This window comes from Phaseolus vulgaris, chromosome 6 (assembly GCF_000499845.2).
Source record: "Phaseolus vulgaris cultivar G19833 chromosome 6, P. vulgaris v2.0, whole genome shotgun sequence".
Taxonomy (NCBI): Eukaryota; Viridiplantae; Streptophyta; class Magnoliopsida; order Fabales; family Fabaceae; genus Phaseolus; species Phaseolus vulgaris.
Genome location: NC_023754.2, coordinates 30,444,929 through 30,462,581, shown reverse-complemented (window position 1 = coordinate 30,462,581; position 17,653 = coordinate 30,444,929). Strand labels below are relative to the sequence as shown.

At 34.3% G+C, this 17,653-nt stretch overlaps 3 protein-coding genes across 5 annotated transcripts; 1 reads left to right on the top strand and 2 right to left on the bottom strand.

The window, feature by feature from the left end:
- The first annotated feature begins 985 nt into the window (after positions 1-985).
- On the top strand, positions 986-7,941 carry LOC137832835 (uncharacterized). Its single transcript, XM_068641191.1, has 15 exons — positions 986-1,514; positions 1,609-1,694; positions 2,631-2,785; positions 3,797-3,858; positions 3,992-4,186; positions 4,277-4,331; positions 4,510-4,725; positions 4,822-4,904; positions 5,279-5,471; positions 5,611-5,670; positions 5,760-6,005; positions 6,453-6,711; positions 6,848-7,053; positions 7,245-7,295; positions 7,392-7,941. Exons 1-15 carry the CDS (start codon positions 1,333-1,335, stop codon positions 7,680-7,682), a joined length of 2,340 nt encoding a protein of 779 aa, XP_068497292.1. The 5' UTR covers positions 986-1,332; the 3' UTR covers positions 7,683-7,941.
- Positions 7,182-11,821, bottom strand: LOC137832836 (protein BYPASS1-LIKE-like). Of its 2 annotated transcripts, none has more exons than XM_068641192.1 (3): positions 11,576-11,821; positions 9,941-11,227; positions 7,182-7,754 (listed from the first exon to the last, which is right to left on the bottom strand). In XM_068641192.1, the coding sequence occupies exon 2, from the start codon at positions 11,087-11,089 to the stop codon at positions 9,941-9,943; it is 1,149 nt and encodes a 382-aa protein (XP_068497293.1). In that variant the 5' UTR covers positions 11,090-11,227; positions 11,576-11,821; the 3' UTR covers positions 7,182-7,754. The 2 variants fall into 2 exon arrangements, with proteins under 2 accessions (XP_068497293.1, XP_068497294.1); XM_068641193.1 differs by having other exon boundaries at positions 9,941-11,199; positions 11,576-11,714.
- Positions 11,822-13,335: 1,514 nt separating this feature from the next.
- LOC137832834 (tubby-like F-box protein 8) lies at positions 13,336-17,429 on the bottom strand. 2 transcript variants are annotated; one of them, XM_068641189.1, is made up of 6 exons: positions 17,036-17,429; positions 16,679-16,746; positions 15,689-16,037; positions 15,462-15,549; positions 14,753-14,885; positions 13,336-14,375 (listed from the first exon to the last, which is right to left on the bottom strand). In XM_068641189.1, exons 3-6 carry the CDS (start codon positions 16,034-16,036, stop codon positions 13,661-13,663), a joined length of 1,284 nt encoding a protein of 427 aa, XP_068497290.1. In that variant the 5' UTR covers position 16,037; positions 16,679-16,746; positions 17,036-17,429; the 3' UTR covers positions 13,336-13,660. The 2 variants fall into 2 exon arrangements, with proteins under 2 accessions (XP_068497290.1, XP_068497291.1); XM_068641190.1 differs by having other exon boundaries at positions 15,689-16,122; positions 17,036-17,276.
- Between the last annotated feature and the right edge of the window lie 224 nt (positions 17,430-17,653).

The following is a 17,653-nucleotide window of genomic DNA, read 5'->3' as shown; positions in this document are numbered from 1 at the left end:
ATTATATGCTCCCAATCCCAGCAAAATTGAGCAGTCAATTAGTTGAAAGAGTGAGGAAAATAATAATTCTATATTTTTAAAGTTGTGCATATACATATTTACGTTTTTTATTTTAATGTGAACTGTTAATTTTTTTAAAACCATAAAGTAATATAAAAATTCAATTTAAATGCTCTATAAGTATAATAAAAATAATTAAAATGATAAATATTATTTTAAAATATCCTTATATTGTGATAAGAAATTGAAATAGTGTGATGTATAAAGCTATGACACTTCTCTTAAGTCAGATACTCATATCGAACACCGATATGACACTTCTAGGACACATATCAGTATCCAATTTAAAAGTATTTTGTTGGATTTATGACAATTCTAATACGGTTCTAACACAGTTTTTTTTTAAAGTACACTAATTTTCTAAATTCTCAAACTTATTATATAAATTTATTATTATTATTATAAAAATAAGAAACAAATTATTTTGAACTAATAATGAAAAATATTTGTCTACTCTAAAAAATAATATAGAAGATACTTGTACATACAAATTTTTTTTATCAATTATATAATATATAAATATGTATTTTTTATCTATATTTTATATATTATATATACTTCGTCAGTGTATTTCATACATAAGTTTTGATGAAAGAAAAAGATATTTGAGTGGATAATAAGATGATGAGACGAGTAAGAATGGTATGAAGAAGAATAACAGAAAGCAAAGGAGAGAGAGAGTAAAGAAACAGTAGAAAATGGAGGAGGAAACTGCCCGTGAATTTCGATCTGTACAGTTGAAAATGTTGATGAAAGGAAAAGTAGAAACGGGGTGTGTCAGCACCGACACGACAGCATGCCTTGGTGCCATTTTCAAAGTTACCTTTTTTTGATCTTTTTTGGGATTAAAAAACAGCAAAACATCACCTGCGATAAAGGGTTGACGAAAATGATGCTCTTTGGGTCCCTCTCTTGTGCTCTCATTGCCAGCCAAAACCATTCTTTTTTAATTTTAATATTAATCCAAAAAAAATTATTACTATTGCTATGCTTTGTTCTTGTTGTTTCCACGCCTACACTCCATTCCCCTATTCCACTTTCGTCCCAACTTTTCCCAACTCTAACTAATCAAATCCCCTCACCCCACACACATTCTCTTCTCACCCTTCATATTTTACATGTGAAGTTTTAAGCAACTGTGAGGTGGGGATACCAAAGTTGTTTTCTTTTTTATTCACACCGTATGGGTTTTGCTCAACTTCCATTGAAATTCTAAGTGATGATCATTTGGGTATTCTGTATCACTGTGTCTGCCTGCACCACACCCTACATATGTTTCAGAGACTAGGATGGTTTGTGGGTTTGAATCAAACCAATTTGTCGACCAAAAGGTTGCTCAATGCCCACCAACCTCCCTCTGGTAGGCCAAATCACCAACTACCTATGCTGGATGCTGTTCACGAAGTTGCTGTTTACATTCACAGGTTTCACAATCTCGACCTTTTCGAACAAGGGTAAGCTTTAATTTATGCCATTCGTGTGGTTATGTCTTATGTACAATTAAAAACTTATTTTTTACGCTTTTTTGTTCTTGTTATTGCTGTGCAGATGGTACAGAATCAAGGTTACCATGAGATGGGAGGACGATGCTGACTCCTATCCCGGGATTCCTGCACGGGTTGTTCAGTATGAAGGTGAAATATATTCCTGATATTTTGAAATGTTGTGTTTAGTTGCAGTTATGTTCTTCAGTTTGAGAATTTGGTAGTTAATCAGCCCGGTCCGGTGGGGCTATTCATGTGATAAGGCTTTTGTAGTTGTTGACTTTAGGTTTGCCGTAACAATCTATTTAATTAACTGAGACTTAATTGTTTTGGTCCTGATATGCTGTGCCTGTGATGTTTAAGGGCTCCTTTTGGGTGGGTGTGTTTGGGATTTGCCCACCAATATTTTCTAATATGGAACCTACATACTTTAAGTAGGTCTATTTCAACTTTTTACAAGTGATAAGTTGTGATGACTGATGAGTGTGGTATTCTGTTTGTTTTGCTGAATAGAGTTTAACATGTGCATCACTTGTAAGTATATTCATTATGCTATGCTGAAGTTGGGGAAATCTATTATTTAGTTTGGAAACAAATGGTTGAAGCTTTTATAATTAGGTTTCAATTTCGGAAGAAAGGGTTATATGATATCAATGAGCGACAAATTGATACTAACTTGTTTATGCCTTTTTTTCGGCTTAGGAAATTAGAACAGAACTTTCTTGTTTTTTCTTCCGTTCTCTTTTTTATATTTTCTTTACGAGCAACTTAGGTTTGGCTCTTTGAGCTTATCATAATTTTTATTTAACCATTCCAAACTTATTCTTTTTGTTCCCTCAATGATTTTGCCAGTGTTTTTCATTATATTTTTTGTATTCAACTTCATATTATTCTTGATTGGAATATGTTCTGAAATTCTTTATGCCTACTATTTTGAACTGCCTTACGCTTTGATTTTTGAGACATTAGAACTAGCACACTGGATATGCTGGGTGTTTACTTTTTTGCTCAGTTAGTTTGCCGTCTAGCACAATATTTTCTTAGACAGAGTAAAACCTTTGTGTTTATCTTTTCTTTGAGCTGCAGCTCCTGAAGTTACCACTGAAAATTTTTGTGGAGTTTGGATGATTGATGATAAAGATAACAGTTTTTCAACACCATCATTCCGGATCAGATATGCAAGGCAGGATGTATTTCTTTCTATAATGATCTCATTCTATCTATCTTATGGCGTACATGAGGTAACTTCTAATTTCTCGCTGTTATTTTTAAGTATAAACCATATCCTGTAGTATACACAAGCAATGAAGGATGACCTTTTTGTTTTAGTCATCTAATCAACACAACTAACAGTCTTAGTCAAGTACAAAAACAGTGTTAGAAACAGTCCAATCACAACCAACACAAATTTTAGGCACCATATGATCTTATGAAGCTTTCTATGTGATCAAAATAACAATTTTGCTGACATCATGTGGATAATTTTAAAATTCTTGAAAGAAGCAGAAATTATCAGGCTTCGGACAACATAATGAAAATCTAAATAATAATTTGTGACAAATAACTACAGGAAGAACAGATACAAAGATCTCATTAAAGATTAAAGACATACACGATCATGATCGTTGACACATGACAAATTTAATGTATTAATGTATTTATTTGTCAAAATCAGTACATAAACATGGATTGACTATTATGTGTGGTGATATCTCTAAAGTTGCTTATCCAAAGCTGTGTACCTAAGTGCAGGTCACCTGACATCAAATTTTAACTAAATTACCTTGATATTTGATGATAGTTACTACCTTTCTTCATCTCACTCAATAAGCTGATGGCAGAAGCAATAAGGATATATTGTAGAACAGAAAAAACATTTTCTCAAATCCAGATATCTTCAGTTGTAAAATCAGAAGCCATGCAATTCCGTGGAATATTGGGTTGTAAAGGAGGACATATTTTCAAGGGTGTCTTTTACCCTTCATCATTGTATATGTTCACTTTCAAAGGATAATTTTTTTCAAGGGAATTTTTATTGCTAATTAGCAAAGGAACTGTATGGCTTTATTGCACTATTGAGTTGATGTTTTCATTTCAGTTTATGTCCTCCTCTCAATTATTCTTCTGCCCTTTTGATAATATATAAAAAATGTAAATCTGTTGTAACTTATTCATGTTTTGAAGTGGCATATAGTTAAATTTTTTTATTCTCTATGACAAATATCTGAGCTGATGATTATTTTTATCCACAGGGGAAATCCTCTGCTGTTATCTTGAAGTTTGAGCTCTTTCACACTCCAACACCTGAAATGGGGTTAGTTAATGATACTCTTTCTCATGTTCTGTTAATTGAGTGAAAGTTACAGCTGGGACACTGATTGAACTGGAGTTGATATGATGACTAGAGGTTCTGATCTGACTTCTAAAACTGTCATGTAATTGAGCAGGCCCGAGATACAAAGTTCATTGGATACATGTGCGGCTTCAGTTCATGAGTATAGAATCCCTCCGAAAGCTCTTCTGGGATTGCATTCATATTGTCCTGTATATTTTGATGCTTTCCATGCAGTTCTTGTCGATACTAGTGTTCATATCAGTCTACTAAAATCTGGTTATCACACACCACAACTGAAGGTACCCAGGTTTGTCAGAACTCATATTTTATGGTTCAAGTAGCAACCATTGCATTACCATAACTTCTGTTCTGAAAAATGTTAATTTTGTTGTACCAGTAATTCTTTGGCTTCTAAAGAAACATGCCGTGAAGACTACCTCAGGTTAAACAAGGTGTGTTCTGTTAAGATAGAAAATCTTTTATAACTGCATAGTAGTGCTCCTTGCTTCGTTAAATTGTTTAAGTTGAATTGTAAATGTGATTTACCGTATTGGTTAAGATTCTTAATTTCTTACAACTTTTATCTTAATATATATTTGCTTACAGTTGTATCTCATTCTTTCAAACCAGGCTGCGGTCGTCAAAGAATTGAGGGCTGCACATGATATCCTGGTTGATGACCTAATAAGAATAAGCAGAGGAATTAACCAAGCTATTGATTTGGCCGGAATTAATTTTGAGCTTGATGGTACTAAGTCATTAAATTCTCCTTCTCCTGCTCATTACAAAAGTACTGATGATGAGACATCACTTCAACTGTCTGATGGGACAAAAATCAGTGCTGAGGTACTTAATCCTGGCAAAGTGAATGCTTCATTATCTGTTATGCCCGTTTAATGCTTTAGATTTTTTGCTCACTCAATCATACTTAACCTTCAACAGTCTTGGGATGATATGCTGAAACCCTTCCAGTCTGTTGGGAACCAGCTCTTACATATCTGGAATACATTTCTGAAATTCCACAGGTATACTCAAATTTATTTATGTAGTAATTACACATCCAAATAATTATGAGACGTTGTAGCCTCATTTTCAATGAATTAAGGCTGTAGTGTCTGTGTATCTGTTATGACCATTATGGTATCTGGAAAAGGCTGCTTTCTGTGTTCATTTTTGCATGGTATAATTAGGCATGAAGGAGCCTGATCTACAGGCATTTAGTTATTTTCTAAACATTTTTTGTTAGCAATAGCATTAAGGTTGGTACTAAACATTTTTTGTTAGCAATAGGATTAAGGTTGGTACGTATTTTATGAGAAAATCTTAGAGCATAACATTAAGCACTCTCAAGTCAATAACATGTTTTTTCTCTTCGATTTTATTCTCATCCCTTCGTCAGGGAAAATAAAACAAAGATACTGGAATTTCTCCGTAACTCATGGGCTAATGATCGAAGAACTGAGTGGTCAATATGGATGATGTACTCCAAGGTTGATATGCCTCACCAGTACATGAGTAATGGAGTTGAAGGGACATCATTGTACCGTAGCTTACGTGTTAGATCAGCAAGTACAAGGAGGTTTAATGATGATGTAATTATATAGTATACACTATATCTGATTCATAAACTTCATAAATTATCGGATGAGTTTGAAACTAATCATTTTATTGTCTTTAAGTGAATTGGCTTAACAAATTCTTCAAAAATGTTCTATCTCTTTTCTTTTTCAGCCCATTCAGACTGCAACAATGCGAGCCGAACTTCATAGACGTGGTATAGCACAAATGAAGGCAAGTGGTTTTTTACTTATGGAATGTGTATGATTACAACTTTTGTTTTTCCTGATGATTTGTGTTTTTGCCGTGTGTATTCAATGCAGATCAACAATCGATCACTTCAAGACATGTATATATATGAAGATCCTTTACGTGTTCCTGTTATTACGGTAGAACGCTTGGAGAACATGTATCGTTCCACCAGTGTGAAGTCATATTTCCTTCCTTTTGAGGACGAAGATAAACATATTCTGGAAAATGGATCTAGAGCCTTAATCAAGTTGCCTGGGAATAACCCACAACAAAATGAGCATGTTTTGAGAGTAGTTGTTTTTGTACACGGGTTTCAGGCATGCTTCACATTCTTGCGGTGGCTTTATCATTTCGCATTTCTTTCCTGATTTCATTTTACCCAGTGGCCTTTAACTTTTTGGGGTTAACAAACTACTTATTTGTCTTTGAAAGAAAACTACTTTTTTCATTTGAAAACTGTAGCAGCCTACCTGCTAACCATGGTAACAAACAATTCGATTGTTGGCCTTGTTTAGATTCAAGTATATATTATATCAATGAATCCCGAGTTTTCAAAATTTATGAGTAACATGTAATTTAGATCAGTAATTCAAAGAGAACCGTGAAGAAATGCAATATAACTTCCTTATTTCCTCTGGTTATTGGTGTTTGCTTTGATGATCTTGTCTTTTACTTCTTAATCTAGCCTCAGTTATTTTAGTATTCTGTTTGTGTTTTGACTGGATCGTTTGACTAAGTACACCCTCTTCCTCTTAAACAAGCAGGGACATCATTTAGATTTACGGCTTATTCGGAACCAGTGGCTTTTATTAGACCCCAAAATACAGGTTCTTATGTCAGAGTCAAACGAAGACAAAACTTCTGAAGACTTCAGGGAAATGGGAGTACGACTTGCTCAGGAAGTGATTTCTTTTCTGAAGAAGAAGATGGATAGAGCTTCAAGAGTTGGAATCTTAAAAGATATTAAGCTCAGCTTTGTTGGTCATTCTATTGGGAACCTCATTGTCAGAGCTGCTTTGGCAGGTATTTACATAGTTTTGAAGGAATGGAGGATAATACCCGTCAAAATTTGAACTAGGATTTTTTTTATATAAAGCTTTCATGTTCGACATTACTAAAACTAAGGAAATTAACGTGTCTTCTTTTATTTTTATTTCAGAAAGCATCATGGAGCCATATCTAAGATATTTGTATACATATGTTTCTATATCTGGTCCACACTTGGGTTATATGTATAGTTCGAACTCTCTATTCAATTCAGGATTGTGGCTCTTGAAGAAGATCAAGGGCACACAATGCATCCACCAACTAACTTTCACTGATGATCATGATCTTGAGAACACCTTCATCTACAATCTTTCAAAGGTATTGAATTCATATTACCTTGCCTTATTTATTGCTCTCTCATCCCAAGTCTCTAATTATTAGAAGAGAAGGCTGCAGAAAATGTTTCTATTCAATTCAATTCAATTCAGGGTTAGAGCATAGGGATATAATTTATATTTTATGAGTTTTGGTTGTCAAAGTATAATACTGGTTGTTATCTTGTACTACAGAAGAAGACACTGACAAACTTTAAGAATGTGATTCTTTTATCCTCACCTCAGGTAACATCCTTTATATGTCTGTAATACAGAAGTTGTTATCATAGCTTGTGCATATCTAAAGCCTTGTCATGATGTTTTCTGCACATTACGTGTCAGGATGGTTATGTTCCATATCATTCTGCTAGAATAGAACTGAGTCCAGCAGCTACATTGGACTTCTCAAAACAAGGGAAAGTGTTTCTGGAGATGTTAAATAATTGCTTGGACCAAATGAGAACTAACTCTGACCACCGTGTTGTCATGCGCTGTGACATTAACTTTGGAGCCTCCTCCTACGGCAAGAGGAGCTTCAACACACTTATTGGACGTGCTGCTCACATTGAATTCTTGGAGTGTGACATTTTTGTCAAGTTCATAATGTGGTCTTTTCCAGAGCTGTTCTGTTAGCATTAGTAGTATACCATGGAATTTGCATCACACACGACTTCCACAACTCAGTGAATAGATTCATTGTGAATACTGCATTGAGATCATAGCACTCCTTAGATGGCAATGCAATTATTTTTTGCGTTGGAATTGGCATGCTCATGCACAACCAACAGCATGTGTAGGATTAGGAAAATAGGCAACACCTTGTATACAGACTTTGAAATTCAAAGAATTTTGTTCTAAAAGTAAAAAATGATCTCTTCTATACACTTTACAATTGGAGTGGTCCAGTGTTGTGTCAACTGTTTTGATGCCAAATGTTTTGCCGCTGTCTACGGTCCAACTCTGGTGTTTATTATTATTTATCTCACTTTAGTATAGTTTGATTCTATCAGCTGCCTCATTTTGCGCTTTCTCACTGTTAATTTGTCTTTGACTCAACCAACATATTCTATAGGACGTTTACAAAAGGCCAAAAGAAGGATCAATTATTCTCCCCTCTTGCTTCAGTTTTCAACAACTCATCATCATCCAACAGAGAAAAGCAGAAAATTGTCCTCTCACTTCAAAATTTTCTTGCTCATCAAAAAAAAATTATTGATAACACCACCACTCGTTTTCAGCTTAATTTGAACTTTTTTTCTTCTCAATTTGAAAAAATTTATGTAAAGTTGCTAATCAACAAACTTAGTAGGAAAAGATTGATGCTCAGTCATACACAACTTTGTACCAAAAAGGAAATATTCTAGAGTAAAAATATTGTTACACTTTTCATTCTTTTAGTTGTATAATGGTCTTTAAGTTTTCTTAGAATAATTAATTTTTTATTTTTAATATCAAATTAATTTAGTTCTTTTCTTTATTCAAATATTTTGAGGTTTATGATATAGTTGAGATATAAAATAGTTTAAAAACAGTGATTAACAAAATTTGAAAGATTTTGTAAGATATGAAATTAGGATTTGAAGGGGACATAATTGATAGGCTTAAATATGTTATGTTTTAATAAATATATCCCTTTTTTTCTAATCCCTCTACTTTTGGTTAAAAGATTTTGATAATTGTAATATTCGTTATTCACCTGATTTCTATGGCAGGTTGAACTATCAAGTCACACTAACAAGAAACAAATTTAGTATATTTTTCATGGAATAAACTAAAAAATAATATCTCCATATTTGCATGGACATAAAAGAAATTCATTTCAAATGGCAAGTCATGCCATGTCAAACATTATAAGGATAAAAATAACTTATTTTTTGTTCAAGAACTGTAAACAAAATCATTCTATTTAAAACAACTTTGCTTTTTGGTTGATGAAGTTTCAATAAAAAGTTTAAAATAACTTAATTCATTTATTAAAATTGGGTAGAAAATGAGAATTAGGTGTTGATAAAGAACAAACTCAATTAATAGACCAAATTTGTTTAATTTAAAAAATCATTAATGTAATTAGCTTAAAAAAAATTCAAAAGATTAAAATCACATGTAATCCAAATTAACGGGACTAAAAATATTGTTAAGCTTAAGGAGAAAAAAATGACAGCATCAGAATAAGACTCGTGGCAAGAGTAGGACTCTGATATTTGCTTTCTATTTCTGGAATCACAGCATAAACAATTTTGTCAGACAATAGTCCATAGGAAACATTTGGGGTGTGTGTGACTGATGAAGGAAATCATAAATATACAAATAATAGTATCATCATTGTTTCTCACAAGTATTGACAAAAATCCATTGCAAGTAAGGTTGATTTGTCTGCTAAACGGGTTTAATCACTCTTTCCCCTTCCAAAATGGTGTTAAGATGTAAAATGTACATTTGCATGCAAGCAACAGTTCCATTACATTGTATTAGGAGACACTCATCTTAAATATCGTATCCATTTTGGACACACAGTGACATACACTCGTATGACATGTATCAATGAAATGTTCAATTCAAAAAATATTTATTGGATTTCTGACAATTTTAACACGGTTCTAACACAATTTTAATATTAATTTTCTAAAAATTCAAACTTATTTTATATTTCTAGTATGGTTATAAAAATAAGGAACAAATCATTTTGAACAAGCCATGAAAAAATATCTTTCTGTTAAAAAAAAACTGAAACATACTTGTACACAATATTTACTGTCAATTTATATAATTTATAATTATATAATATATATAGATATGTGTCTACATGAGAGATAATATGTTTCTCCATGTTCATCGTCTCATATCATATCAGTGTTTATGTGAATGTCTATGTTTCTGCATGCATAACGTACCTAGCTCGTGTAATCAAGTCCCTCAGCTCGGCAAGTCATAATCTTCCGGAACACTTCCCTCACTTGCCGTTCCAATGGATCCAATCCATCTCTTAAGGCTCCACAAACAAGACTCAGCTCTTTCAGTCTCTCCTTAACTTCCATTTTCTGCTCATCTGTCAGTGGAAACTGAACTGAATCTACCAACTCAGTCATGTTCCGGACACAACTTTCAACTTGATTTATCTCCTTCAGCAAACCATTTGAGCTTCTGCGCTCTCGCTTCTTGATCCGATCATGAAGTGAAGTAACTGGGACGCCCCATGAGAATTGCCGTGGAACTGACATCTGAATATTGAGGCCTCTATCCTGGCAAGGAATAGCTGCAACAAGAGCCCACAAAACAAACAAGAGAACAGAATTCATAGTATAAACAGGAATTGCAAGCCCATTTGTTGCAACAATTTCATTCCCACGAGGGGGAACCAAGTTGCTTGCAATGGAATGCAGTTGCTTGGCTGCAGACCAAGATCTTGATACACTCCATGAATGTGATCGAGAAAGAGCTGTGAAGTGGCGGCGATGATCCTTGTTCGTGTTATGCCGCCCAAAAGACCTGTTACGCTGAGGAAAAACTGAACCACAATCTTTCTCATCTAACATTGCCACTGCCAAATCCATCAGAGCCTTTCTGGCCCTCAGGACTTGGCCTTCACTCAATGCTCTCTGATTTGAACCCAAGGCACACAGCACAATTTCCAAATGCTTTAGCCACACTCGAACCTTCTCAATCCCGTTGCGGCTTGCATTACAAATGTCAAGTGCCTTCACCAACCTCTCAAAGAATTCAGAGATTGATCGGTCCAGAGGGGAATTCGAGAGCTGCTCTTTATTGTTCAACAGAATAGCTCTGAATTGCTCATGGCAGCAGATAAATGCATTCAGAAGCTTCTGTATCCAATCAATTGAGAGCAATTCATCATCACTAACCCTGAACAGCTCCTCAAATCGATCAGTAACCTGCTTTTGGAATGATTCAAGCTCCGAATCCCGGGTACTGGATCTGTGATTCTCTTCCAAAGAATGAACCTGTTCCTGCCTGAGACGATTTTTAGAGCGGCCAAAGGAGGAAATTTGTGGAGAAGGGCTGTGATTATCAGCGGAGGACATTGTCAAAAGTCACAACTCTTCACAAAAATTCCCTTTCAGAAAAACAGTAGACAAACACCACATCACATAGAACCCATCAAAAACAGCTGCGTTCTCATTCCTTGCTTCAACTTGCATCCCAATTACGAGTAAAAAAATCTAAAAAATTCAGCATAATCAACATAGAAGGTGCTACTAGTTAAGCCTTGAAGTGATCAAATTATCCCTTTGACCAAAGGAATCAAACAAACAACGATAGTGGAATAGAAATCCAAATTCAAAAAAAGCACAATTTCAATCATATCACTTTTATCTCCTTCAGTTTCAAACTCACTGAAAAGCAATCAACCTCACAAAAAATAATGAAACTTAACATAACGCTAAGACCTGTTAATATCCTAATACCCAGATTCAATTATGTTCTAAAGACCACACAATAAAACACCAGAGATCAAATGCAGGCACACTATGCAAGGAATCAAAAGAAAAACACAAGAAATGAAGTACCTTTATGGTTTAAACCAGGTTTCAGGAACGTACACAACTGAAAATCCAAAGAAAACAGGAAGTTGGAAACAGACAAAGAAAGGAAGCGTATGGCAGAGGTAATGGGCAATGGCGAATTCACAAACTTCTTGCTTTTCTTGATGTCTATTGAAGCAAGAAAAATAATTTAATGAAAAAATAAAAAAAACTATTCTTCTTTGGGGAACAAAGAGAATGTAATAGATCATTTTCTTGCTACTTCAAATTAAAATATTTAGGATCATTTTGGTGTTACAAATAGAATAAAAATAGGTAAAAGGTATGATAGGGAAAAAAAATTATAATTTTTTAAGAAAAAAGTAAAAATAAAATAATTTTTTTCTGTAAATTAAAATTATTTAGGCATAAACTTATAAAAACACTTACACTAGTTTTTTTTATAGGAAAAAAATATTTTTAACTATCATATTATTGAAAATAAAGCAGAGTACTAAGAATAAGGAGAAATAAAATATTATTTGAGTATAACATCTTTCATTTTTATTTATTGATTATTATTAATATAGTGTGATCTAAATTGAACTAGAAAAAAGTGTTAATGGGTGCATTTTTTGTTTTTCCCAAAAAATATAATAATAAATAAAAATAAAATTGGTGCTTTCAATTTTATGTGGTTGTTGTGTATGATTTGAAGCTCTAGGATTGTTCATTGGTGGCTAATAATTGTTTGACTTATCAGATTTTATAGTTTCACCATTTGAGCTGCTTTATTCATTTGCCTCAACATGTTTAGTTGACTTCCACACACAATGTCCCATATCTTCAATCATATTATCCACATTTTATGCTATAATTCAACACTCCAATTTTATTAACATTATAAGAGGAGAACAAAAATGAAAAGTTATTAAAGCTTAGCCAAACCATTACAATATTTTTTTAAAATAACCATTACTTTTGCATTTATATTTTTTATCAAGTAAATGAGTCGTTTGTTGAATATTTCATTTCCATTACAAACTGTTTTATTTCTAATTCAAATCCATTGCTTATTGCTTATGTGAAAGTAGTTTTATTTTTATATTTGACTAAAATATATTTTAACTTTTATATTGTTAGGGTATCTTTGATTTTAATCTTAAAAAAGTTTTCTTTTTCTATTTTACTAGATTCTATTGCCTAAAGTAAGTGGATCGAAAAATCTTAATCGGAAAGGAAAACCTTATTAAAATTGCTCAGTCAATTTTTCGACAAAAATATTCCACAAAGAAATTTCATGTTTTCGGCCTTATTGTGTTCATTTTCTTTTTGGTTTTAGTTAATGAATATAAAGTGATACTATTTCTTGATCAATAGTTAAAGTAAAAATGATTCAAGAATAAATGAAAATTCTTCTAAGAATAAAGAAACTTTTGCTAAAGGTTTACAATTTCATTTATAGAAACTGTTAGAAACGAAAATGGAAAAGGTTTTAGAAGCATACAAATTAAAACGACCAGATCCAATAGATATGTTAATTTGGGAGCAGAAATTGAAGTGGTGTTATCAAAGCTGCTGACACAGTCACTTGTTTTTACAATAATTAGTTGAAGTGAATCTCAAAAGATGATGAATATGTTCCAAAAACAAGTGAAATATCACTATTGGAATGGGTCCAACATTGAGACAACCCATGCCAATAATTCTCCTTAGGCACCATTATTTTCCTGATTCCCAAACAAGTCTTTAGATGAATATATTGGGTGCCCAGCATAGAAGGTACAAGCACATACACCACCATGTGACAGTTTATATGTAGCTCTCCATTACCAAACATGTAGCAGACAGCAGCAGAGCCTAATATATGTTAAATGATGGTCTGTTGGTAGAATCAACTGAGAAAGAAACATAGCAACATTGTATGTTAAAAATGCTCTGAAATCCTATTACATCAGAGATGCACTACGGTTACAATTGAGTCATACAGAAGCTGAGTAACAACAATTGCCTATTCCCATGACACTGATAATGAAAATAGGAAAAGGAAAGTAAAACAAAGGGAAAGATACCATCATCACTGTTTCATTAGCTCTCACTTAAACCCTTTTGCTTCATCATCATTTTATCTTATTCACAAGCCAATTTGGTGTCAAAGCTGCTCAAGCATATTGCAAAAGCTTGGAATGCTGATAAAGGGTACCGATAATCCATGGTGAACATGTCTTTCCCAACTTTGCCAAACTGAAGAATGATCTTATCATGCTCTGGTGGAGCCGGTTGAGAGGGTGTAGGTGCACCAGCAGCTGGTTGGGTGGCAGCAATCAACTGAAAGTTTTTAACAGACGCAACAGTTACTCGGCCGCGAAAATTAAGGCACCAACATTGTAACTGTTCATGCCACCTTGGAGGCTTGTTTTTCAGAACCAAGGGTCTCATCTTGCCATCATCGTCCTCAAGACAGGATTCCCCGATCTCAGAAAACCGTGAACTGCTGAACTCAATAGAGCGATCTAGAGACTTCGAAAATGAGATGCTCCGAAATGAGTCCTCCAGGGCACGGGGAAGAAGCTCTGGCTGGCCTGGAACAGTGCCACCTGCATCCAGTGCTGAAGCCGGTATCGAGTGCATGACACAGTGCATCTTTCTGGGGCCTCTAGTCCCAAGCACATTTAGTTCATATGTTACCTGAGCTATGTTGTAACTCCCAGATGGGACCTTAGGCGAGACCTTTTTTGAATAAAATCTGCGGCTCGTCTTCCCAGTCCCAGGAGGGCATATATGGGCCGAAGAGTATGGAGGCTGTGTATCATTAATAATGAACTTTGTACCAAGAAAATTTGATCTGGAAGTCCAACAAAATCTCATCAGTTAGAACACAAGGGTATTAAATAGAGCATCAAAATTAAATATCAAGTAAATAGGCTTGTGGGAAACTAACAATGGGATAAGAATCTGAACTGTTGCTTTAGATAGATATTTAGGAAAGTGTTGTTTGATTAGATAATATCAGTCACAATGCTTACATCTCTCACCAACTGAAGTTGACATCAAGATCATGAATTCTGCCATTATACTTCAGGGAGATAGAATGCACTCTCCTATTCTAAATTTTCAAATCATGCTTTTAACAGTTCTTTTAAAAGACACAAAAAGGGGCTCCTTGCATAAAGTCAAAGACAACGTAGTCTGCAGGTGTACACTTGCAAGCAGTAAACTCACCTCAGCTTTCCAATGTAGGTGTTACTTGATCTAGAGATGTTGTCAGCATCCATGGAAATAACATACTCAGTGTAAGTTGTTCTCCTTGTCCTCTTAGCAGAAAGGAGGAATTTCCCATTTTCAACCAACAAAGCTGCAAAACTCAAAGTAAAACAAGAATGACCACTGATTAACATTATCCCCCTTATTTAAAAAATAAAGTATTTGGCTGTTTACATAAGATTATCAACAATATATCTTTATAAAACTTTGATGACGGTAGCAACGACAATTCATACATAAAACGACAAAAAAACTAGGTTTGCCCCCAACTAAATGACTATCAAACAAGATGACCCTTTCTTCAAATCGGCCATAAAGGGAAATAATAAACACAGAGACCAATCATAATAGAAGTAACAGATTTCCATGCACAGAGCAATGAGTGAAGGCAGATTAGAGCAAAAAATGAGAAAATATGGATAGAAACTTGATCTATAAAACCCATTTCCAAAATTATCCTCTAACACTAGCAGCAGTAATTGCTTCAAGTATAAATTACAGCATTGCAAGTTCCATCTCATGCAGATCTCAAACCATATACTCATGCAAAGATCTACACACATGCAGACAGAATAAAAATTTGCAAAAAAAATCATGAGCTTGTATGGCAGATCAATACAACCATACAAAACCAAGCATTAACTAAATGTATAAATAGAAAACTTACCAGGGCTGAGACAAAGGAATAGGTGGTATGTTAAATTAGATTTATCTCTTTTGATAAAACATTGAATGATTCCATCCCGTGGTCCAGGCTGAAAAGCAAAAGGAGCAAACAATCAGGGTGTTGCTTCAAACCACACCATAAACTAACATTGTTATAACCACCACCATATATGTAATAGTTTGGTTAATCAAAATGAATCAATCTTCTACAACAGAAAAAAAGCTAACCTGCTTCAAGGACACGGGGAATGTAAGTTTGCCACAGAACTCTGGGCTCTTAACAATTTCTTTGCACATGTTCCTCCAAGACTGGCAAACGGCAGCACATGCAACAACGTGCTTTCGAGAAGGCCATGTATTCTCACTCTCTTCAAGCCGTCTAATGATATCAAATAGCAATTCTGGGGGTAAGCTCGCCCAGCGGCTATTTTGAATCACTAGAGGTTGGTCATGCAAATCCTGCACCGATCCTTGAGATTTTCCTCTATGATGACCCGTAAGTCTGAGATCAAAACTACGTCTAGACAAGCTCCCAAAACTATCCCTCACATCACGAACTATGCTGCGGAATGACATTCTGCAGGTGGATCCCAAGAATAATTATATATATATCTCATGTGTGAACTTCTGATGTACTATATCCAACCACTGTGACCAAATGGCTGCCATTCACCAAATACAGTTATTAATCTTCATCTTTCCAACCAAAATACTCTCTTAAATTAAGACTAAAATCCAAAATAAACTCTATCCTATAACATCAACCAGTGTTTTCAAACTCTCCAAATTAAGCATCCATGGGCATGAAGTTGATGAAAGATGTATTGACAACAATTTAAGTCAATAGGGTTAAACAGCAAACAGTAAAATGCCAGAAGCAACAAGCGTGTCAAAGACTACAGATTTGGTCATCACTCCCAATCGAAAAGGATAGCTCAAAACAGCATTATCATGATTAGGTGGTAACAAATACATAAGCAAAAATGCCATCATTTTGTGTCTGCCATTATTGAAAAAGCAATCGCTTAGTTATCCTACAAATCGTATTTGGGATTTATAAAGAAATCGCAAATAGGCACAAAAAACTAATTAATTACAAGAAATTTGGAAAAAATATCACCAATTCACCGGCCAATTTTGCAGGTACAGAAATGGAAAACTTTCAATTTTCTTTTCCTTTGGCCATTATTGACAACACCAAGGACCAGAAGAAACTACCTCTTTCAACTTGGAGTTAAAATCAAGTCGATCAAGACTCCCAAGCCGGATCAAAAGCCAGCCTTCATCTGCAAAGCACAAAAAAGTGTCAGAAGAAAACTCATCAAAACTTCAAATCCCACTACATCATTTGAGATTTGCCTCCCACAAACACTGGAAACAAAATAACCCCATTTCTACTCCCACCATTTCCCTCCCAGAAACTTACCAAAACTGAAAACCATGACTTTTTACCCCCCCAGCATTTTCAACAGAGACCCAGTAGAATTAAAAAAGAGCCAGATTTGAAGAAACCCTCCACAAAGTGTTAGAATGAAAGAAAAAAAGAAAACACTTTGAATTTGGGAGAGAACGTACCCAGAATAGAGAGATCTGTAGGTGAAGTATTAGCACTAGTTCCTGAGATGAAATCTAGAAATGAATCAGAAAGGGATCACTTTTACACAGCAGAAGATACAACAAAGCAGAAAGACACGAGCTTTAGGTCAGAATGGCAACAACAACATCTTCGGATTTCTTACACCTCCCTCTTCTCTCTCTCTCCCTCATGTCCGGACTCCAAACTTTCATTAAATGTAATTCTTGAGGTAAAAAAAATAAAAAGCAACGTTGTTGAATTATTTATTTAAAAGTTGTAATAATATTTTTTTAATAGTTAAGGTAATTTTGTGTTTAATGTAACCACTTGGTCTCCGTGAAGAAATGGTTCCATAAAGGTTGCGCCAAGCACCATCATGTGCTCACTCTCTCTGCCATTATCATTATCATAATTATTTCTTTTTCTTCTCCTTTTTTTTTCGGACATTTTTTAATGAACTTGTTTTTCCTTCTACCAAACACTTTATGAAAATTCAAACTAATCACATCAAATTAATTAGAAGAAAACCCACCAACGACTTTCTAAAATTCAGGATTATGTAATGAAATCGATTCAATCAATATTTAAATGCAGCTGAAATGGAGGTTTCTAAATTA

Coding starts and splice junctions, on each gene's coding strand:
- LOC137832836 (XM_068641192.1), bottom strand. CDS start 11,089: ATGTCCTCCGCTGATAATCACAGCCCTTCTCCACAAATTTCCTCCTTT.
- LOC137832834 (XM_068641189.1), bottom strand. CDS start 16,036: ATGTCATTCCGCAGCATAGTTCGTGATGTGAGGGATAGTTTTGGGAGC. Junction 14,886..15,461: donor ATTCCTTTGTCTCAGCCCTG/GTAAGTTTTCTA, acceptor TGAGTTTTGCAG/CTTTGTTGGTTGAAAATGGG. Junction 14,376..14,752: donor ACCTACATTGGAAAGCTGAG/GTGAGTTTACTG, acceptor TTGGACTTCCAG/ATCAAATTTTCTTGGTACAA.
- LOC137832835 (XM_068641191.1), top strand. CDS start 1,333: ATGTTTCAGAGACTAGGATGGTTTGTGGGTTTGAATCAAACCAATTTG. Junction 1,515..1,608: donor CTCGACCTTTTCGAACAAGG/GTAAGCTTTAAT, acceptor ATTGCTGTGCAG/ATGGTACAGAATCAAGGTTA. Junction 7,296..7,391: donor TTCTTTTATCCTCACCTCAG/GTAACATCCTTT, acceptor ATTACGTGTCAG/GATGGTTATGTTCCATATCA.